Source organism: Opisthocomus hoazin, chromosome 16 (genome assembly GCF_030867145.1).
Source record: "Opisthocomus hoazin isolate bOpiHoa1 chromosome 16, bOpiHoa1.hap1, whole genome shotgun sequence".
Classification (NCBI taxonomy): Eukaryota; Metazoa; Chordata; class Aves; order Opisthocomiformes; family Opisthocomidae; genus Opisthocomus; species Opisthocomus hoazin.
In genome coordinates, this window is record NC_134429.1 from 16,047,011 (window position 1) to 16,068,962 (window position 21,952).

Consider the following 21,952-nt stretch of genomic DNA (forward strand, 5'->3'; position numbering starts at 1 on the left):
GAGGTAAAATGCGGAAAACAAACCCAGAAGAGCGAGCAAAGAGCATGAGGATGGGCCCAGCAGGGAGCACGGGGTGCTGACGGACTGTCGCAGTGTAGCAGCAGTGGGCTGGCAAAGACAATGGCAAACAAAAACCTGTGTAAACTGAACGCGCCCTCGCAGGACTGTTAGGACAAAAGGTGGGAGAAGTGCACCCAACACCGGCTGTGGAGTATTTGGGTCTTTCTCTGGAAGGTCATTGTGAAGGAGAGCAATAATCTCAATTTTCTGTGGAGAAGAAAGGCTGGGGCATTGTCTGCCTCGGAGCCGGCACTGTTCGACTCGCAGGAGCACAGCTGTGGGCTTCCCTGCCTGGTGTCCCCTCCTCGTTCTTCAGGAGGGTGGCAAGACCTGGGCTGGAGGGACTCCCAAGGCTCCAGCCAAGGCGCAGCCATCGCGGCATGGTGTTGGTCCCGTTTGGAGTGGGAGGCCGAATGCTCTCCTCGAGAGCTCCCATCCCACCAACACTTGAAGCGCTGGCGGTGCTCGCACATCAGCCCTTCTCTCCAGGGATGCCGGTGGTGGTTCTGTAAGTAGGAAGCGGCTCCTGCAGCTTCGGGACCATCTCTGCGTCACTTACATCCAGCTCTGGAGCCCCCAACGTAAGAAGGACTTGGATGTGTTGGAGTGGGTCCAGAGGAGGCCACGGAGATGATCCGAGAGCTGGAGCACCTCTCCTACAAGGACAGGCTGAGGGAGTTGGGGCTGTTCAGCCTGGAGAAGAGAAGGCTCCGGGGTGACCTCAGAGCAGCTGCCAGTGCCTGAAGGGGCCGACAGGAAGGATGGAGAGGGGTTTTTCACAAGGGTGTGTAGTGATAGGACAAGGGGGAACAGCTGTAAACTAAAAGAGGGCAGATTTAGATATTAGGAAGAAATTCTTCCCCATGAGGGTGGTGAGGCCCTGGCCCAGGTTGCCCAGAGAAGCTGTGGCTGCCCCCTCCCTGGCAGGGTTCAGGACCAGGCTGGATGGGGCTCTGAGCACCCTGGTCTGGTGGAAGATGCCCCTGCTCACGGCAGGGGAGTTGGAACCAGATAATCTTTAAGGTCCCTTCCAACCCAGACCATTCCATGATGCTGGACTCTGCTTGGCCGGAGCTCCTCACTGCAGCGTCCTTCATGTCTCACTCAGTTCCTTTCTCCACCATCCTCTTGCCCTGGTGAGGCCGCTCCGCAGGCCAAAGCCTGCTTTCCCTGGTGGTTTCCCCACCTCGGTGTCTCGTCGTCACTCTGCTGTGGTGGGACCCGTTCATCTCCGGCGGCTTTGCACCAGCACCGGGGAGAACCTCCAGCCTGCTTTGCTCAGCGACTCGCAGCCAAGTGGAGGTGATGCAGTCGGTCCCGGGACTGCGTGGTGGGCGCGGGTGAGGACGGGGGAGCCCCGAAGGCCACCGGTTTTGGGGCCGGGAGGGGGAACGTTGCTCCGTCCTCAGTGACCTGGAGGAGAGCTGGTGCTGTGGCTGCTGCGATGGCTGCTCCCGCTGCAGTGCCGGGGCGGCGGCGTGGCTTCGGCGTGGGGGCGTGGCTTGGCCGGGGGGTGTGGCTTTCTCTCGCGGGGCGGGGCGCTGGTGCCCCCAGTTGCCAGGGCGGCGGGAGGCGGGGCCGCGCGGCCCGGGCCCGCGGCGCATGGCTGCCCCGGTGGGTGCCCGGGCGGGGGCCAGGGGGCCGGCCCGGGCCCCCTGGCCCCCGCCGCTCACGGCCCCTCTCGGTTCCCCCGCAGGCGGAGGCCCCGGTACCGGCAGAGACCGTCCGCCGCTGGCTGCGGGCGGAGGGCTGCGACCCCGCCGCCCCGGCCGAGGAGCAGCTGGGCCTGGCCTGGCGGCTGCTGCGACGCGCCGAGGCCCGGCTGGGCGACCTGGAGCGGCGGCGGGCCGAGGAGATGAGAGACGTAAGGCCCGGGAGAAGGGGCCAGCCGTACCCCTGCGGTGTTTAACCCAGACGCGCCCGTTTCCCCCTCCTCTCGCAGCAGCGGGATCAGGGCCGTTGGCAGCCGGGAGCTGCTTTCCTCTCGCCCACGAGAAGTCCCGGTGCGCGGCCCGGTTCCTCACGCTGGGGCACCGAAAAGCTCCTGGTGAGCCCAGCGTCGCCCACAGAGCCGTGATTGAGAGTCCCTGCATCCCAGCACCCCCCTCCCACTCTCCAGACCCTTCCCTCAAGCGTTGAACACCCCCAGAAGTCGCAGCGGCACAAAGGGGCTGTGTCCCACAAACGCTGGGGCTTACTCTGCAGATACGGGGGGGATGGAGAGCTGGCTGTGCCGACAGCTCGCTGGCGAGGCATTGGTAAACCCGCTGGGGCACAGCGATGTTTCCTTTGTTCCTAGGTGGAAAGCTACGTGGGTCACGTCCGCACCCTGACGGAGGAGCGGGACGCCATCACCACCGAATATGAAAAAGAAAACGAACGGCTCGGTCTCGAGCTGACGCGGCTGCGGCTGCAGCAGGGTAATCCTTTCCCTCCGACACCCGGCCCCGGGAGATGCGGTAACAGGTAGCGGTGGATGGGTCTTTCTGCAGCGCTGCTTGGAGAGCAGAGCAGCGCTTCCCAGTGAGTTCTGCCAGACCAGCGCGCGTGGTGTGTTGTTTGGGAGGTTGGCAGAAGCGTTGAGCAAATATCAGAACTGATTTGTGATTGACTTAGAGGCTCTTGTCTGCTTTTTCTGCCTTTATTCAGTGGATCAGGCAGTTTCTCACTTCGTGTGGCTCCGCTGCTGCGCTAAGCATCTTCCAGAGGCTGTTTGCAGAACAGAATCGATGGTGCTGTTTGATTTCCAACTCTGAATTACGTGACAGCAACTCCTCGGGTGACGTGAGTGTCCAGCTGTGCTCCCACTGAACTCGGTGGATTTGCTGTTGGCTTTGGTTTGGACGAAGTCCACGTTTTTTAAAACAGCTGTGAAGGGCGGTGATACGTTTGTGATGGTGATTCAAAACGTGTCCTGTGTGCTTATTTTAGTATAGTCATTTTGTTTAAAACACATTATTTCGCTTATACTTCACCTCGGATGATTTGCTTTCTTCTCAAGCCCTGGAGTCACTTCCAGTAAGGGCAAATGTATTTTGCTGGGTTTAATTCTTGATTTTCTTCGCTCTTCCTAGTCTTCTGCTGTCCTTTGAGTGCTGCTAACAGCGCACCGCTGTCATTAACCCCTCCTCTTGTGGCATGCATTATCCTGGGCCTAAGGTAAAACTGGGGCTGGCGGCACGGCATGAACTGTTTCTTCGTTATGTGCGCTTTGTTTGAGGAGGAAAAGATGAGAATTTGGGGAAACCACGGGCTTGAGTCTCTGTGCGGTTTTGGCCAGCCTGCGGGTTTCGGGGAGCACGTCTGATGGGGTGACTTGTCAAAGGTGGGTGTGCAGAAGCACTGCCTGAAACCCTGCTTCCTCTGGGCACCTAGAGCCATCGGCTAGGGTTGAAGATGCTGGTGCGCAAGGGTTGAAATGACTGATGAGCCTTCGCGAGCATCGCTGTGGCGGAGAACTTCATTGCTGGTTCTTCTCTCATCTTCCCCACGAGGTGGCAGGCGAATGACAAAAATGTCCCCAAAACTGGCTTTGCCTTGGTTTCCTCATAGTGGCTCTGCTCATTTGGACTGTTTCCATTATTTTTTTAAGGATTCTTGGGGCTGCTGAGCAATGATTAGCACTCGAATGGAACCAGAGCTCCACGTCCGTTACCCTGGTGGGCTGCTAATTGCGAGGGAGCCATCCCCGAGGGGGCTTTGTGGTTCTGCCACACCATACGGTGCTCCTGTGCAGCTTTCTGGAGGGGTTTGTTTTGGGACAGCACTGTCAGACTTTGGTTTTTAAGACTCATCATTACCTTGCCAATGGCATTAGCTGTGTCTTGCAATATGCGTTGATAGTTTGGTGATCTGGGCAGTGGCTGAAGCCCTGCCTCCCACCGCGCTGTCCTCTGCAGCGAGGGATGCCAGCCCTGGGGTGCTCTGGGATGCTTGTAGATTGTTTTCTTCGGGGACTGGCTCTTTGCTCTGCAAGTCAGCTTCTTCACAAAAAAACCCTGTGGCCATCTCTGGCACAGAGCAGATGGATGTGCTTCTGCTTTAGCTGCTGCAACTTTCTCCCAGACTTGTGTCAGGCCTTTGCCTGCTGCGGGTCTCTAGTGTACCTGTGCTGCCGGGTTCGATGCCACATCGCTGTGTCTCTTGGGCCTCTGCTTCGCATCTGAGTTTGTGCAAACCATCCCAGAGATGTCTCCTGCACCCTGGGGGGTGTAGGACAGGCTGAAGGCCTTTGAAGGTTGCCCTCTCATTCTGATGGGGCAGCTGGTTGTCTTTGGCAGGGACAAGGTGATACTGCAGATCAGGCTGGAAAGGGGGCTGGAGAAAGGCCTTGTGGAAAGGCAAACCCCGGTCTACTGGGATTGTTAAACAAAAACGTGGGCAAGGCAAGAACAGAGGATGGTGGCAGGGAGCTTTTGGGAGGCTTGGAATGAGAACGAATTCTGATGGGAAAGGGCAGTTGAGGACAGAGGCTGGTTCAAGCCTGAGGTGCTAAGGAGGGGCCTGACCTGCAGACCGTGAGGTGCAAGTGGACAGGACCTGTCCTGGTCTTCCTCGTAGCGACAGTTGGGAGTCCCAGCTTTGGGGAGCAGAGAGATCGGGGAAGGGAAGAGACAAAGACTTGGCTAAACGCAGGAGACCGCTTGGGTGGGCGCTTGGGACTGAGCGCGCTCCCTCTTCCAAAAGCAGCCAAACAGATCAGAAGCTTTGCTTGGTCCGAGGATCGCTGGGAGCAATTCGATCTGCTAAAAGCTATTTCTGGTGATAAATAGTAAGTTTCTACTTGCACAACTACTTCTTGCCTGGAATGGGCTCGAAGGGTTACTGCAGGGAGCAGCCACTGCTGGTTTTAGGTTGAGCTATTGATCTGAGCTTTACCTTATTTGGTACCTCTGCCCAGAGTGGAATTTTTCCTGGCCTCGAGGCAGTTCGTAATCCGTGTCTGCTGGTGCTTGTCGAATACGCCTCGGTGTGTGTGGAGGGCAGCTCGATAACTCATGCGCTGCATTACCGACAGCCCTGCTGAAAAACAGACGCCACAGCAGTAAAACACAGCGCTGCTGGGGGCTTGCCTCGATTTGTTTAAAAAGTGGAACAAAAAGAATGAACAGTCGTGGCCTGTGCTTGTTTATTGTGATGGCTGTACTGCTTACGCCTACCCCGCGTGGGCGAGAGGACGCAGCTTCTGTCGCGGGCGTGAGGGTACCAGTGAACTGCTGCTGATTTCAGAGAAACTTCCCGGGGTGAGACACCTTTGCCAAGATAAAACTGGCCTCCGAAGGAGCGAGTGCAGAGGTGGTGCGGGAGATGCGTGCTGGGGGGAATGCAGTGGTGCGGCGATGTGACACTGCTCGTACGAGGGGCTGGCCCTCCTCAAGTAGAGCATGTTGGATGTGGTGGGGAGGGTGTTTGAGATGCCTGTAAGAAATTCATGGGCTTTTACAAGCAGGTGATCTGTGCTGTGTACGGCAGACTCCCCTCCTCCTCCCAAATCCTTTTCCTCTTCAGCCTGGGGAAAATTTCTAGGTCTTGTTACCCCAAACTGTCCTGCTTAGGTGTAAGGGAAGTACTTGCGGTAAAGCTGTCAGTGTAGGAGCCACCCTATGAGTTCAGAGTCTTGGTCCTAAAGGGGGTTGGTTGTCCTGTTGTTGGCCACAAAGCAGAGCAGCTTTCAGCTTATTTCAGATGGGATTTGGCAAAACTGGGAGGAAACTGCAAGGCAAGTTGAAGGCAAGGAGGATTTTTCAGTGGAGTATGGGCTGTGGGCTCTTCATAAGGCATATGGAGCAAGTGGCCAGCTATTTTTAAACTGCAAAACACAACATTTTGCTGTGCTTCATGGGGGAAAGCTGCAAGTCAGCCCCGTTTGACCTTTTCATTGAACAATTTGTAATTTATAACCACAGGGGAAGGCGAATGGGAAACCGCAGGGTGTTTTCCATCCATAGGGCTGCACAGAGCTGACTGCAAAATGCAGAGTGGAAACATCCGATTGATTTGAGCCTTAGAATGTGATTGCGCCGGGTCTCCTGCTAAATCCAGCGTATGGCAGCGAGGAACAGACTTGTCCAGAACTGTGTATGTATGCTGTGTAAGAATATGAGGAATATTTGCTCTGCTTCACTTCAGATGTCGAACTCAAGTGCCCTAAGCAGTGAAAGAGTGTGAATATCCGTCCTTCCCCCATACAAAACCCACAACTCCCCCCAGTTCCCATCTTACAGCACTTGGAAACCTTTAATCTGGCTTGGGCTAGAAATTCAGAGCAGGGTTTGTTGGTTTTCTTTTTAATGTGAGTTACATAGGGAGGTTTTGAAAACCCCTTCCTTAGCTTAACAAGCTATGGGATCCAGTGCAGGTGTTGCTGCCCTGACCACGCGAGCGATCAAAGATTCCTCCTATTCTCCTGGCAGATAAATTTCCAACCATGCAGAAGAGGAGCTCTCTTTAACAACTGTTTGTTGCACAAACACAGCGGTGCCTAGCCATAATCTAATTTCTCTTGCAAATGTTGCTGTCATCTGTTTGCCTTGGAGGCTGTTGAATCTTGAGGCTTTTCCCACTACAGAGTCTTCCTAGCTATAATTTTGGGATAAGCAGTGGAGAACTGGCAGTTTAATTCTGAAAGGGTTTTTGCTCCTTTCATCCTGCAGCAGGAGATCTTCAAACAACAGGTCTGTGTTGCCAGCAGCAGTCCTTAGCCTGGCTTTACAGCTGCTTTTGGAGGAACGGGTCAGGAATGCTGCTCAGGGTGTGATTTCTGAGGTCGTGTTTGAAGAAGGACTCCGAGTCCCTTTGTGCCGTGGGGTGCTGTTCTCTGCCTCTGGCCCTCGTGCCTCGCCGTGCTTTCCCTACCATATCACACGGGATGCAGCACCCCGATCTCCACCACGGGCTGCGCACAGTGCCCCGGGCGCTGCTGTGCATGGGGAGAAAGAAAAGATACTCAGCTCCACCTCCCTGCCAAACAGGCCTTAGGAAAATCGTGATGCTTTGCCTGTATGAGTGCTATGGTCCTTTGTGCCTCTTCTTCCAAAGAAAATGTGTATGTGGTTGCACGCCCATCTGTTTGGTTTCTCTCGATGCCTGTTTAATGGGTTGCTTGGTTTCCACCAAGCTGTATTAAGGGTTAAAAGGGTTGAGGATAACCAGGTTGGTGAAACGTTGCTGCTGGGTAGAAGAAATCAGCTTTAATAACTCCCCCCTCTTAAAACAAGTCTGGAGAACTCAGTTCAGATGTAGTAGGTCCTGTCGCTTGCTTGGCAGACAGGGTAGTGGATGCGAGCAGAAATGGTGGGGCAGATCAGAAACATTCGGACAGAGGGAACAGGGCTGAGACAGTGGGTAAGAACAGGGGATGGGAGGCAGCGAGGGAGGTGGGAAGCAGAAGAGACTTTAGGAGCTGTGGAGCTCCAGGAGAAGTGGGAGCTGTTGCGGTGGGGAGTGTTTAGAGGAGCTAGAACGCAGATCTGCGAGAAGCTGTGCTTTGTTCCTTGGCTCACAGAAAGCCTTGTGTTGCAGAAGCCCAGCTGAAGGAGGTCGAGGAGATGCTGGAACAGGAAGGCTTGTCCGAAATAGCTCACAGTAACACCAGCGAACAGATTGCTTATTTACTGGTGGAAAGAACAACGCTGCTGGAGAAACTGGAGATCGCCGATCAGAAGCTGAATTCACACAGCTGCGTGGACAGACGGTGCGCGGCGCAGCTTCAGGTACCTCATGCTTTAGCTGGTCGGGCTGACTGGAAGCGCGCTGGGGAAAAGGGCGCCTTGGAGATATAGACAGGTGAAATATTTTTACTTAAAAAAACCCAAGGACACTGTGGATTCTTAATGCTGAAGTTGATTTCTTTATTAGTTTTCACACTTGTGTATTTACGCTTGGTTTGCTCCCACATCTTGCATTGGGATAGTGAATAAGATTAATTTGAACAGAGAGCATGTTGAAGAGTTTGTGGTATAGCTGGTTGAGGATCTTCACTGGGTAATAATGACTTTCTACTAATCCAGATTTCCTGATGATCCAGTGTTTAATTTCGGATGACTGTGTTCCCTGAAAATTCATTTATTAAAGAAAAAAAATTTCTGTATACTGAAAGTGAGGTTAAAACTCTTCCCTTCTTTCTAGCTACTGAGCTAGGGGATGGAAGTTAAGCAAACCTCTGCTTACAAATGGAGGTCAGTAAATAAATTCCACAGCATGACTTGAGCAGGTCAGAGAGGACCAGCCATGCCTTGATTTTCTGCTTTCCAAGGTTGAGATGAAGAACGCTGACAAATGGTGGAGGAGCAGCAGCTGCTGCCTGTTGGAGAGACAGTTAGTGACGGATCAGCTGAGTTGGTGAGCTTTCCCTCGCTCCCTCTGAGGCCACCGATTTCCCCCTGCTCCTCAGCGTGGCCGTTGCATGGAACTGGAGCCCAGGAGCTGCCGGCTCTCGTAGCTGCTTCTCCCTCATCGCTGTGCTTGCTGGCCTCTCCCATAGCTTAGCTCTGACAGCAATGGCTGTTGGTTGGGAGCATAAAAATTGCTGCACTGGGGCAGGTCTAGGCCCTGTTTAGCTCTGTGGTGTTTGTGAAACAGAGCATTAAGTTGTTCTTCTTTTTCCCAAGCTGCCCCTGCCACTTCAGAAGCGCCCAGGCCAGGCTGCTGCTCCGCTGGGAGAGGGGTTGCTCCTGCCTGGGGACCCAGCAGGTGGGCTTTGGGGAGAAGGCTCCAGGCTGCACGGGGACACAAGAGGGCCAGGAGCTGCAGCCCCTGCCAAGTGTAGCCAGGCAGGAGTTGCAGGAAGGTTCTTCTGGGGACAGAGGGGACTCTGCCTCCAGGCTGGAGTTGGCTGGGGAACAAGCAGGTGGAAGACTTGCAGACACACCATTTCATTGCTATCTCATCTTCTGTCGCTACCGTGAACTTTCTACAGGTTTAAGTTTCTATTTTTTTACTCAGATAAAGCTGGTTTGGAGTTGAAAAGCTTCTTGGCCATTTTTGGGCGAGCTTGCAGAAGGAGGGAGGCTCGGCAGACCTGCTGCGAAGCTCAGCTTGGTTTGGGCTGCGTCGCACCATCTGACCGGAAGCCAAACGTGAAACCTCAGAAGGCAGTGTCATAGGAGGGCAGATACAGACTCACAGAATGGTTTGGGTTGGAAGGGACCTTAAAGATCATCTGGTTCCAACTCCCCTGACATGAGCAGGGACATCTTCCACCAGACCAGGGTGCTCAGAGCTCCATCCAGTCTGGCCTTGAACATTGCCAGGGAGGGGGCAGCCACAGCTTCTCTGGGCAACCTGGGCCAGGGCCTCACCACCCTCATGGGGAAGAATTTCTTCCTCATATCTCATCTAAATCTGCCCTCTTTTAGTTTAGAGCCGTTCCCCCTTGTCCTATGCCTACACACCCTTGTGAAAAGCCCCTCTCCATCCTTCCTGTCGGCCCCTTCAGGCACTGGCAGCTGCTCTAAGGTCACCCCGGAGCCTTCTCTTCTCCAGGCTGAACAGCCCCAACTCCCTCAGCCTGTCCTCGTAGGAGAGGTGCTCCAGCCCTTGGATCATCTCCGTGGCCTCGTCTGGCCCTGCTCCATCACCTCCATGTCCTTCTTATGTTGGGGGCTCCAGAACTGGATGCAGGACTCCAGGTGGGGTCTCAAGAGAGCAGAGTAAACGCTCCCCTTGCCTCCAGCGGCATGCAGTGTCTGAAGCAGAGGTGCTATTCTGGTCTCTAGTAGTTCTCGATTAATTTTTCTCTTCCACCAATTTGGTTGCTTGTTAAACCCATGCAGTTTTCTTAATAATCTCAAGATCTTATAGCGAGAACTTTCACAGTCCAGCTACTGTCACCTGAAGTTGCCTTGTTTCAACCTGCCATCTCCTGGCTTCGTGTGGTGCTCTCCAGCTCTTGTATTAACAGTCAGTGAACAGTTGCCTTTGTATGTGCCTTTTCTGTGTCACCTGGCATTTTACCGACCTCAAGAGCGTCCCTTTCTGGCTGGAGAGCCCCAGTCTGCCCAACTGTTGTAGGGCTGGGTTTCATTCAGGATTCATCCACGGTACAGTGACACCTTCAGATGTAAATATCCACCTTGGAAACAAAGGATCTGTTGGCAGTGAGGCAGACAAACTTCCCTGAGGCGCTGTCTCCCACTCTTGGGTAGAAAATGCCTCTGCAAATCCTGAATAATCTCCCCATGAATGCCTGTCACTTGATACAAAGGTTTGCTGCCTTTTTCCTACAAAGCAGTGTAATAGGAATCCCACTGTAATTAAAAGGGGGAAGCAGAGCTGTAACGGTCAGTTGAGATGCCAGTTAACCACGTCTGCTGCCCAGCATTTACCAGGTGTGACTGGGTTTGCTCTTCCTTCCAAGCCACAGCCGGGTCAGGGAGGTTGGGACAGGGCAAGCAAAGGACACGGATGCCTGCAAGTCTGGTGTTGAATCCAAATCTTCTTGCGCAGAGCTCGTCCTTCTGAGCGTGCAGCTGACTTCTCCCAGCGGTTCCCTCTCAGGACCGTTCTTTCTAACGCTCGTGTAACGAACATGTTTCTGTAACAGGGCTGGTCTTGACTACTGGGTAGAGATGGAGAGAGTGTTCTTGCAGCTCAGCTGGGTGAAGGACAGAGCCAAGGCAAAATCTTGTATGTGGAGATGGTACAGGCTGTCTGTGTGGGAAGAACAGCACAGAGTTTACTTGAATCTCTCCTGGTACGTGGTGCTGGCGTCCTCTATTAGGTAGACAGGGCTGTAAATACCTGTTTTTTTTACCCACTTTTCGTGCAGCTGTTTAGAGGAATGAGACTTATTAAAGGAAAACATATTCCCGCATGATCAAAACCCATTATAAGCTTAATGCTCCTTGTTGCTAATCAAACACAACTTCTCTGCAGGTCTTGTACTGGGCACCTTTCTTTCTGTGTTTTTAAAGCCGGGTGAAAGATACGTTGGAGATCTGTTTTCCAGGAAAACAGTTTCTCTAAAGCAGACTGCTTATTCTCCCCGGATGATGTCATTGCTGTCCGTGCTTGTGAGCTAGAAACTCATGATTAAGCACCCCATTGTTTTGGGGAGCATCACACTTGTTTTCCTGAATCATTAGAGTCACAGCGGTGTTGCAGGTTAATAGGTTAATTGCTCTTGTTACTCTGCTTACTGGAACGTGTAGCCTTTCTTAGTCGCAAATGACCTGTTACGTACTTGTTTCACTCGTAGACTGGAGGTCCAGATATGTTCCTGTTCGTCACAGAAATGAATGCAGCTTTGAGCCAGACTGCTCAAGCATGATTGATTTTTTTCGATGCATCCTTGCTAATGCAAAAAGCCAGGTCACAACACGCATCTTTGTGTAGTCATGTCTCATATCTCCATGGGGAAATGCTTTCTGGGCTCTGGCAGAGGGCATGGCATGCGCAAGGACGCTCGCCTCTAGAGCCAAGGTGCAAAATCTTAGTGACAACCAAGGTCCCAAGTGTTAGCAAATCCTCGGTGCGGGTTCACGTGTGCAGGCTGCAGGGGAGCAGGAATCCCTTAACTCAGTAAGTGGTGCCAAAGAGCGGAACGTGGGAAAGTAACCCAGTGTTACTCTGATAGAGTGAGTCAAGCGTGCTCAGCCCCAGTGCGTTTCTCTGGGCAAACCTGAGCCCGCAGGCTGTACAGGGAAGATGCCAAGGGGATCACAGGTTTTAAATAAAAAAAAAGTAGCGTACCCGCATAGTTCCCACGACTAACAGAGATTTTTCACAAGGATTTGGGGTAACTCTGGTTGAAACATTATCTTTAAATATAAGGTATGATTGAGAAACCCCTTCTAATCAGAATCACAGAATGTTCGGGGTTGGCAGGGCCCTCTGTGGGTCACCCAGCCCAACCCCCTGCCCAAGCAGGGTCACCCAGAGCAGGCTGCACAGCACCGCGTCCAGGCGGGGCTGGAATATCTCCAGAGAAGGAGACTCCACAGCCTCCCTGGGCAGCCTGGGCCAGGGCTCTGTCACCCTCAGAGGGAAGAAGTTCTTCCTCGGGTTCAGCCGGAACTTCCTCTGCTTCAGTTTGTGCCCGTTGCCCCTTGTCCTGTCGCTGGGCACCACTGAAAAGAGTCTGGCCCCGTCCTCCTGACCACCACCCCGCAGATATTTAGAGGCATTTCTAAGGTCCCCTCTCAGCCTTCTCTTCTCCAGGCTGAACAAGCCCAGCTCCCTCAGCCTCTCCTTGCATGAGAGATGCTCCAGTCCCCTCCTCATCCTTGTAGCCCTCCGCTGGACTCTCTCCAGCAGCTCCTCATCTTTCTTGCACTGGGGAGCCCAGAACTGGACACAGCACTCCAGGCGGGGCCTGACTAGGACAAGATATGTTGAAACTAAGAGTCCTACATGCTGGTGTCCAGGGATACGTGGCAGCATGTTTTCTGGTGGTGCTTATTTCTTAAAATCTCGTTTCTGTTCAAGGATGAGCTTGATCACATTCATCAGACGTTAGAAGATGAACTCCAACAACAGCACGAGTCGACACGGCTTGCTGGAGAGACAATGAGTCAGGTAACACATCTCCACATTTTCGTGTTTTAACGTGGCACACAGGTGAGATTTCAAGCGGCGGGTCTGCTCTGAAGCACGCTGTGAGGTTTTATATTGTTTTTAGCTGATGGGATGCGAGCAAGCTCTGAAATTCAGCCTGTGCAGCCGCATCAGCCTGGTGCTGTGCAGGAGTTCATTGCTTCTGCTGAGAGCCAGGGTTCACATCTCGCCAGCTTAGGGTCAGGGCTGGCCTGTGAGCACTCACCTGCCATTAACAGTAGCCACAAAGAAATGTCATTGGAGATGAGCGGACCAAAGCTGAGGCAGTGAGAAATAGCTCTTTTTATATCATCTGAAATGACTTTTCTGTGGAATCACGGGGCAGTGGGAGCAGTCTCGGCTCCTGCGCCCTAGGATCGAGTGCGGACTGGAGGAGCAGGTTAGCAGAGCCAGTCTGGCTCGGGGCAGGCTCTCGCAGCGGCCAGGGGACTACAAACACACAGAATTGGCTTGTCCTTGGAAGAAGCTCTCACGGGGTGTGGTGGAGCCCTCTGCTTGGAAACCCTGATATATTGTGTGTTTGAAAAGGCATTGTGGTGAATGGCGTTGTCTCGGGGAGGGAAAAAGAGCCTTGTGTAGGGAAACAGCCAGAGCATGCTGTTCAACACCTTTTTGGCACGTGTCGGTGGTGCGGAGGGTGATGCACTGCGCGTCCGTCTTCTGCCTCTGCCGTGGCTTCCCTGAGCTCGCCTGCCTTCGGTTTGTGTTGCCACCCTTGTTCTGGCAGGTCAGGAGTAGTGCGGAGGGGGGACCTGCCTTGCGCCCGTCACCGGGAGGGTTATCTCGTTGCCGATGGAGCATTAGCCCTCGTGTTTCAGTTCTACAGGGAAGAGCTGGAGCGGGAACAAGCGTCACGTACAAGAGTTGAACAAGACCTGGATGAGGCCACACAGAGGCTGCTGATGGCCCAGGAAGAGATCCAGAGGTTGACAGATGAGCTGGATGAGCAAAGAAGAAAGGAGCAGAGCAGGATAGGTAAGCACTTCCCTTGTGGCTACTCCTGATGACTGGCCTGCGCTTAGCCCACCCCTGGTTCGCGTAAACCTCGGACATCTCGCCCAGGGGGGCTGCAGGCAGCCTGTCCTGTGTCCCGTCTGCTTGTCGTGGGGAAAATCAGCGTCAGCCTGGTACCTAGGAGGTCTGAATGCCGTTGTGAACAGTCCCAAATCAATTAATTCTGAGTGGGGAAAGCTGAGCCGTGGGGTTATCTGACCCGTGATTACAGCAGCAGTGTCTTGATGGACTTCCTCTCCCTGGCTCCTACACAGGGAGAACTTCACGCCCTAGGAGGGGATGGAGAGGAAACGACAGCTTGGTCCAGAAACAGAACAGCTGAAATGCTGTGTGCAGTGTCAGCACAGCTGGACCGCACATCTCTGGGTTCCTCAGATGCTCTGCTGGGGATGCTGCCTTGTTAGGGGCTCTTAGCAAGTGCCTGTAACTGGCGCTTATCAGCAGTCGTGAAGTGACTGGTGAGATTCATTGCTAGTATTTGCTTAACCTCCTTATTGAAATAACTGATGTTGACAAGCCCTTAAGCATTACATTTTTTTTTAATACTGACTGTAAAAATAAGCAGTTTTCTGGCAGGAAATCAAACTACTTGATAAAGCTCCTCTGGGAGTGGTCCCTAAAGCCAGGTGCTTCACTGCTACTTCCTCCAGGAGATTTCCTGAGCACAGCACTGGTTTCTGGATGCTTTTTCTCCGGGTTACTTACATTATCCCAAAATCTGCGATGCAGAATTTAGAGTGGAGAACAGCAAAACGTGATGAGGTAACACGTTCCTGCCCCAGGTGCCCTTGCAGAGATTGACTCACCTAAGGAGACTGGTACGACCCGGGTAGGGTTTATGCGTGAACTGCAGGTCCCAATGCTGAGCTCGCAGCTCACACTCAACACTCAGACCTAGCTAAACTTTCTAGCCAGCCTCCAAACCCATCCTTTACAGCCTTTTAACCATTTGGCATGGAAACGAATGCTCCACAGGCATCTGCGCTGTGTATCGATTGACACACATGTGTCCCTGGGGACGGAGCGAGCAGGGGGTTGCAGCCTCCAAACAGCTCTGCTTCTCCAGATCGCAGACGGGCGCGGCGTGCGACTCTTCTCGGTGGATCATAGCCTGCGTGGGGAAATCTGTGGTTTATGCTCTTCTTAAGTATCAAATGAATATAAGGCTTTCCAAACTGTGAGTAAGGGTTTAACGCTTGTTGTGTCTGTGTAGTTTATTATGCTGTGAGTATTAGTCTGCAAAATTAGTGTTACAACATCTTAGTGGCTTCCCCGATGATGTGTATCTGCATGCCTTCTCCTCCTGACGAGCTGCAGAGCCAACTGCTCTATAAATAAGTTGATTTTCTAATAAAAACCTAAAATGAAATCTCTGATCTTTAGTAAAACTCCACTTAAACGGTGTATTTTGGTCCAATGATAACTTGCAGCTGCTTGCTTGCGTTGAAGAGAAAATACAAGACTGCTCCTGGCCGCTTTGTAGCCCAGTTGTTTGGTCTTTGGTTGACGGTGATTAGAGATTTTAAACTGACTGCCTCCCTGTCTGCTACTTTAATTTTGTTTTCTCCAATTTTCCTTCAACTCTGTATATTACAATGTGTTAAAAATGTTGCTGAGTTTTGTCTTCAGCAGCATCCAGGTGGACTGCCACAGCAAAACTCTGTGTTATCCTTGTAGAACCGGCCCCGTGCTCAGCCCTGCAAGCGCCCGAGTGCCGGGAGGAAGGGGTGAGCGAGCGGAGAGCGAGCGGTAAGTCACGGTGTCAACACGCAGAGAAGATCCAGAATTTTAGCAAGGCTTTCTGCAGCGGCAAACAGGCTCTTCAGCAAAATGAACGCTTCGGTAGGAGGCGTTCCTTGCCTTTTATTTTAAATAACAAAACTGAAAATCCAATATCAAAATCCTTGTTTGAAACAGAGGTTTGGGGTTGTGTTTTTGTTTTTTTTGCCAGATTGGGACCAAGAAAGAAGGTATGTTTTTATTTTTGTCTGAATAAAAGTCAAATTTAAGCTGAAATTTCCTGTGCCCAGCATGAAGCTGAAAAGGGAAAAATCTTTGTTCACCTTTTCTATAAGGAAAAGTGTCTTCTTGCTAGTTCTGCTTAGGATTAGGATACCAGTGTATATGCGGACAAATTTCTGTCAGTCTGCTCCTAATACATCTTTTCCTATTTCTTGCACTCGAAATACGGGATAGTCTGCATTAACTGGTGTGATGGTTGCAGATGTTTGTTGATTCAGGCTTGGAGGGTTGGTATACAACCACAATTTTGACTGTACTGGCCATTTCGTAAACATAGGTGCTAGCACAGCACTGATACATGAACTGTGACTGTGTTTTGGCTTGCAGCAAATTATGAAATTTGTGATGAAAATAAGAAATATGGCTGTTTGGGCTTTTCAAAACTTACCCTAGCTGTTTGTGAAACCCGTACCTAAATATCCGAGGTGAGGCATTTTCCATGTTCTAGAGGTAAACTGAGTCTCTGGAATAACTATGGAGGGACCGCTGTAATAAACAGAGCACTGCTATTGAGCCTGGATCTCCAGAAACATAAACCTCTACCATTTGAATAAGAGCAGATGTTCCCATACGTCTGGGGAACTCCCCTCTCTGCTGTCACACGCGTACAGCTGTGCATAAGGGCAGTGCAATTTTGGAACCCTTATTCCTGTGATAGCCCCCCTTTGAGCTTGATGGAGGTCAAAGTCCAGACCAGGGCTGGTGACCAGGTGTTTTTCCTGTTCTGTACAGACAAAACTGAGCTACAGAAGGCCATGGAGCACAACAGCAGACTGGACAAGGAAATCCTGGCGCTGCGAGCACGGGTCCAAACACTTGACTTGGAAAGGAAAGCGTTCCTTGATTTGGTGAGTACCCATCTCCCGCTGCCGGGTCTCCTGCGGCACCGAGGAGCCTCTGCGTGGCCGACAGCCCCCGGGCTGGCTCTGGACGTTCCACCCCGCTCCTTCACCTGCCTCGCCGCTCTGATTTCCCCTCTCTTTTTCTGCAGCAAGTCTTTCCAGAGCTGCGGTTCTGACGTTGTGTGACTCATGGAGTAATAGACTTTGGGAAATGGGCAGAATAGTTATCCAAAGAGTGCTTTAAGGCAGCTGCTGTTACTGCAGCCCTGAAAAAAGGTGGCTCTCAGAGCATCCTCTGGTGCAGGAAGGGTTCGATGCCTCGCCAAACGGAGGGGGCTGCGCGGGCTCACACCGCGTATGTGCTTTAGGGCTTGCAGCAGAGTCCTGAAAGACGCGAGCAGGTTCGGCTCGGTGCTTGCTGTTACTGGCCAATGTCTGCACACATTTAAGCGAGCAAACAGAGTATGCAACATTCCTGTCTTTTCCTAGGGACTGTTTTATTAAAGACAACAAATAAGTTAGTCTAAACCCCAATACCTAGCCATTTTTAAACAATTTTTAATTTATGCTTATGTTTTGATACTTCTCTGCCTCTTTGGCTTTTTATTGTGTCTGTGTTGATTTGCTCAGTAGCAGATAAACTTATTCCTTTTCATTTTGTGTTGGCTTTCTTAAGTGACTGTCATTACCATTAATGTTTGACGTAATGAATTTAGGATTCTCTAAATGCAGTAGTCTTTATCAACAAGATAGTTCCTTACCGAGATTGGCAACAGTGAATGAACACAACAGTCTGTTTCCCATTAAAAAGTGTCATTTGGCACAAATTTGGTGTCTATTCTTAACTCCAATTCTTTATATCAGTCCTTCAGCAGCCTGTAATTGGTTGCCGGCAGCCTATAATTACGTATGCTGCCCCAGCACAGATAGCTCAGCAGCTGTCTTGCTGGTCTCTCGGATCAAAATGAGTATTTTTAAATCAATAGAAGTATCTCTGACAATACCATGCCCATCTCTTTATGATAATATTGAAAACTTACTTTCTTGAATATAATTTATTCACATTTGAGGATTTAAAAATTTGAGTATGTAGTTCTGTTCCTTCCGTTGAAAGAAGTTGCTGGTTCTTCCTTAGCATAGCATCTAAGCGCATCTGTAATCTCTAAGCTTGTATTTGCAGGACAGTCTGTTTCTGGGTCTGCAAAAACATTATGTAATTTAGTTCGTACTGCTCAGTTTACTTTTTTTTAATTCCAGATAACATTGTATTTGCTTTAGGACACTGCTTCTTTCGGTCGCTATGTATACATACACTTTTGTGTGTATACCTATGTTTTTATTACATATAAAGAGAGAAATATATAGACACAACAAATCTGCAGAGAAGTGTAAGATATTGTTTTCTCTGTACAGAAAAAAAATGCAGCCAGACTGAGACTGCTTCCAACCAACCACGTTGTTAAGCTAAAAGCAAATTACCTTTATTCCTTAGGAATGAGGTTTAACTGTTGGCACAGAAGTTAGAAACCCACCATTTTTAGTATGTAGAAGCTGAAACTGTACTTTGTTACGAGCCACAGAAGTTCTGCATCCTGAGGTCTTTTTGCTGCCGGTGAGTTCCGGACAGCAGGGTGAGGAGCAGGCTGGCCAGCTGGCTCTGGCTTGGTGGTCTGTGGGAGACCGACCCCATCCCTGTCGTGTGCTCCACCAGTTGGTGTACTGAGCCTTAACCCTGCAGGATTCGGCGTCTGCGTGGCGTGAGCGGGCTCGCCAGGCGCCTGTGGGTGTGGGTGGAGGCATAGCACGAGGCTGAAGAAAGGAAAAATGCGTGCTGAGAAGGTGGCCTGTGAACGCTTTGCGAGGGCTGGTAGCTTCAGAGACTAGCAGTGCTGCTAAATCTGTGAAAAATGATAAAGTGGGGACGGCAGTGTTCTGCTGAACCCACGCGAGGTCCATGGCACCGACTGCGTGAGGCTCAGCTGGCACCCATGGGTGCTGCTGGCCAGGCTTGAAGAGCACGGGATGGTACCTGCATCTGGTGAAGGTGAGCACCCTCTGCGGGGCTTCACCAACACCCGGCCAGAAGTCACTGCGGTACGACCCCGTGCTTGTGAGTCGATGGCTGGGGTTTGCTTCCCGGCTGCTGCTCCAACTGGTAGCCAAGAGCGAGTGTGAGTGAGTGTGTGAGTGAGTGAGTGAGTGTGTGACGTGAACAGTTACCTGCTAATAACAGTATTCTATTGATCCCATCGATAACAGCAAAGGCCAAAAGGCATCCTCAGAAACAGTGATTGTCTACCCCTCTGCACCCAGTCCTGTTCGGTAAAAGGGAATGTACGACATGTGCGTGATCAGTAATTGAAATAAATGGAGAAAAATTGCTTACCCTTGAACAAAGCAGCGTTCCCCCTTTTACTGCTTTTAGCTCTCTGAATAGTCTGAGGCCGCCCGGTTGGAGCAGCCGCATGATCTCAACCGATCCCTCAAGCTGAGTGGTTAATATTAATAAATCTGCGGCGTATCTACAGCGAATTTGAGGGGAATCTTAATTCTCTAAGACAGCAAGATGAACCTTCACCAAAAATACAAGCAAATGTTTTCCTTTTGAAGGTTGAACAGCTCAAAGAGGAGATCTCCGAGTATCAGAAGAGCGAGAAGCAAGGACTCCCGTTGCCTGCGCCAGCCGAGACCGAAGAAGTCGCAGCGTGCTTGCTGCAGGTATTGCCCAGGGCTTCTTGTTTGCCCCTCTCGAAAGCAGACTGGGCGAACAGGCCCCCCTCTGCATTTCAGCCCCGTGCCATCAATGAAGACGCACAGCCTGTAGTGCAGAAAAGCTTGTCTTCTCCTTTCTCCGTGCGTGTGAGCGCGTCCTGTGCAGGTGGGACGTAGGATTTGTGCTGGCCGTGACAAAGGCATGTGGAGCATGTCTCTTGGCCTTCGCCACTACCCACTAGTGCCTTCATATTATTACAGGTCTTGGAGGGGGTTTGCTCCTACGGCTGGTGGATTATCTAATGCAGATATATGTAGCAGAAGTAGCTCGTGTTTTCTAGCTCTCCCATTCATTCATGAGAGACTCGTGTAGCTTTGGAATCACATTGTGCTAAGATTTCAGTCGTGGTTATGTGCTAACTTTTAATTATCTCTTCAGTCACAGGTCCCGAAGGATGAAGGGAGGGTTGAAGGAGACCACGCTTCAGGCAAAGCTGGCTCAGACCAAGACGACCAGTACCAGAGCAGTGAAACACTTCATAAAAGGTGAGCAACCCAGAAATCCTTCTTCACCTGTCGTATTTTCATGGTGATTTCCTGGTGCTCTGGGTGCTGGTATTCTGTCTCGCAGAGTGCTTTTAAGTTCTTTAGGATACTCTCGGGTACCAGCTTTGTTCCTCTGCTCCCAAATTGGAAAGTTTGGAGGTAACGCAGTCCTGAGGGAGTCTATAGCCCTTGGTATCAAGAATGCAGGCTGTTTTCAGGCACTTTCTCTAGCTGCTTTTCTGAAAGAGTAGGCTTTGGGCTCTTGTGGCTCTCTGCAGACAAAAGTGTTGTTTTCAAAATGGTTTTGTTGCTGGGAAGATTTCTGTGGATTTGGTTGCTGTCCAGGGGTGTACCAAAACACTTGGCTTTCAGACTTATAAATATGTAAACTGGGATTTTTCAGGGAAGTCAAAGTTTGGTTCTCCTGTGGCCTGCTCAGGAAGCTGCTGCTGAGCAGGTTCTGGCAGCTTCAAGGTAGAAAGAGGGGTCTGATCGCATCCCTCTGTCTCTTTTTTTTCCTTTTTTTCTTTTCTTTTCCCCTTCCAATGCCCAAGCCTGGTCTTCCACCTCAAGCAGTTGAATTTGCCATTCAAATTGCCAGACCTCCATCGTTGCTTGCGTAGGGCCCCTCCACCAATAATTCCCATGCATTGCCAGGTTAATAAGAGCAGCCACAGGTCATGCTGGATGCGAGACTCGAGATTAGCAGGGCAGAAATATTCCATAGTGAAAAACACATTGGCTCTTCCTCGCCAGTGGTAAGCGGTTTGGATGTCTGTCAGTGTGTTTATGTAGCAGTTCTAGCCGTGGCGATGTCGGTCTTTGTGTAGGTGCCAAGAGGTGATTGAAAACATCGAGGGCAGGAATTCACAGCTCCTTCACAAGCTGCAGAAACTGGCGCAGGAGCACGAGGATTTGGTTGAGCGCAATGAAGAGCTGGAATCCATTCTGGGAGAGACCCAGATCCAAACCAAGCAGGAGAAGGAACAGTTTGAGAGTGAGGTGGAGGGGCTTCACCGGAAAGTAAGTAAGGAACGGAAGAAATACAGTTTGGTTTTGTTTAATTCTAGCTGCTTTTCTCTCTGCGTATTGATTAGTAAAATAAAATGATGTTTGACCTAAACCTTTAGTTTGACAAGAAATGCAAATAGCAAGATTTGCCAGTTTCAGAAATGAGGGGAAAAGAAAGAAAAAATTCCAGCAGTGAGTAAATGACGCTTGCTTGGAGGTGCAGATTCCCCCAGTGTCACAGCAGCACTGTCTTTTCCAGCTCCTGTGCCCCCTCCTTGGTGCTTGGGCAAGCAGAGTTAACGGACTGATGTTCCACGTGCATCCACAGGAGTGAGACCGGGCGACACTCCCTTCCCGTACAGCCTCTCTCTACATGTGGGCTGCGCACCCTTCAGTTTCTTGGCTGAGCTGAAGGAAAGCCTTTTTGTTTCAAATTCGAGTTGCATCGTTCGTTCTCTGGAGCGATTTCTTCTGAAGCTTTTGTAGCTTAGAAGCTTTGGTTTCCCCTGAGAGGCTCTCCCGGGAGGCATCGGTGCTCCTGACCGACTGCAGCGCTGGTCTCCTGCAGGAACAGCTTTTCTGTGTTGGACATTCGTTTCTTCTGCCTGTGGTTCCTGCTGCAGTGCAAGTTCCAGGAAGCCCCAAGTCCTCTTGAGGCTCAGAGGAGAGGCACGAGGTTTTCCTGAAGCCCATGAGTTGGCACTTAACCTGACACCCATAATAGAAGTCCAGGCTTTGACTTGAATCCCTAAGCCCTCTCCAGACCTGTCCAACATGAAAACAGTCAGTGTGGGACACTGATGCTCCTTGATCCCAGGAAAGGTCACCAGTTAAGCATGCTGGTGGCAAAAGATTGCACTTTTGGCTTTTCCCCAAGGGACGGCATCATGGAGGTCTGTCAGCCTGTGTGGTAAACACTGTGGCCCTTCTGGGTGTGGGGGGTCGGGATCTGTGCTGCCTGGGGACATCCCTGCTGAAAATGCCGAATTTGAGAGGACAGTGAGTTTCTCTCATCACCTGCTATCTCCTGCTGCAGCGTCTGCTGTTGAACGGGGCAGGCATGGCTGGACACATCTTTTTGAAGAGCTGTAATGAGCCGATACATCTGGAGAAGCCCTGCTCAGTCTTGTGATCAGATGAGATCTCTCCAGTCTCTTCCTAACCCATGTCCTGCTTGATTTTGGGCACCC

General features: G+C 51.3%; 1 protein-coding gene across 2 annotated transcripts in view; it reads left to right on the plus strand.

Annotated features, from left to right (window-relative positions):
• The first annotated feature begins 1,638 nt into the window (after positions 1 to 1,638).
• Positions 1,639 to 21,952, plus strand: part of LOC142363365 (coiled-coil domain-containing protein 30-like) — a 38,747-nt gene continuing 18,433 nt past the window's right edge. For both annotated transcript variants that reach the window (XM_075437386.1, XM_075437385.1), the window contains exons 1-11: positions 1,639 to 1,674; positions 1,757 to 1,924; positions 2,360 to 2,480; positions 7,582 to 7,772; positions 12,487 to 12,576; positions 13,434 to 13,590; positions 15,307 to 15,378; positions 16,384 to 16,499; positions 19,104 to 19,211; positions 19,645 to 19,751; positions 20,582 to 20,774. In XM_075437386.1, the coding sequence (XP_075293501.1) occupies positions 1,663 to 1,674; positions 1,757 to 1,924; positions 2,360 to 2,480; positions 7,582 to 7,772; positions 12,487 to 12,576; positions 13,434 to 13,590; positions 15,307 to 15,378; positions 16,384 to 16,499; positions 19,104 to 19,211; positions 19,645 to 19,751; positions 20,582 to 20,774 (1,335 nt within the window). In that variant the 5' untranslated portion in view covers positions 1,639 to 1,662. The remainder of the gene's footprint in view (positions 1,675 to 1,756; positions 1,925 to 2,359; positions 2,481 to 7,581; positions 7,773 to 12,486; positions 12,577 to 13,433; positions 13,591 to 15,306; positions 15,379 to 16,383; positions 16,500 to 19,103; positions 19,212 to 19,644; positions 19,752 to 20,581; positions 20,775 to 21,952) is intronic.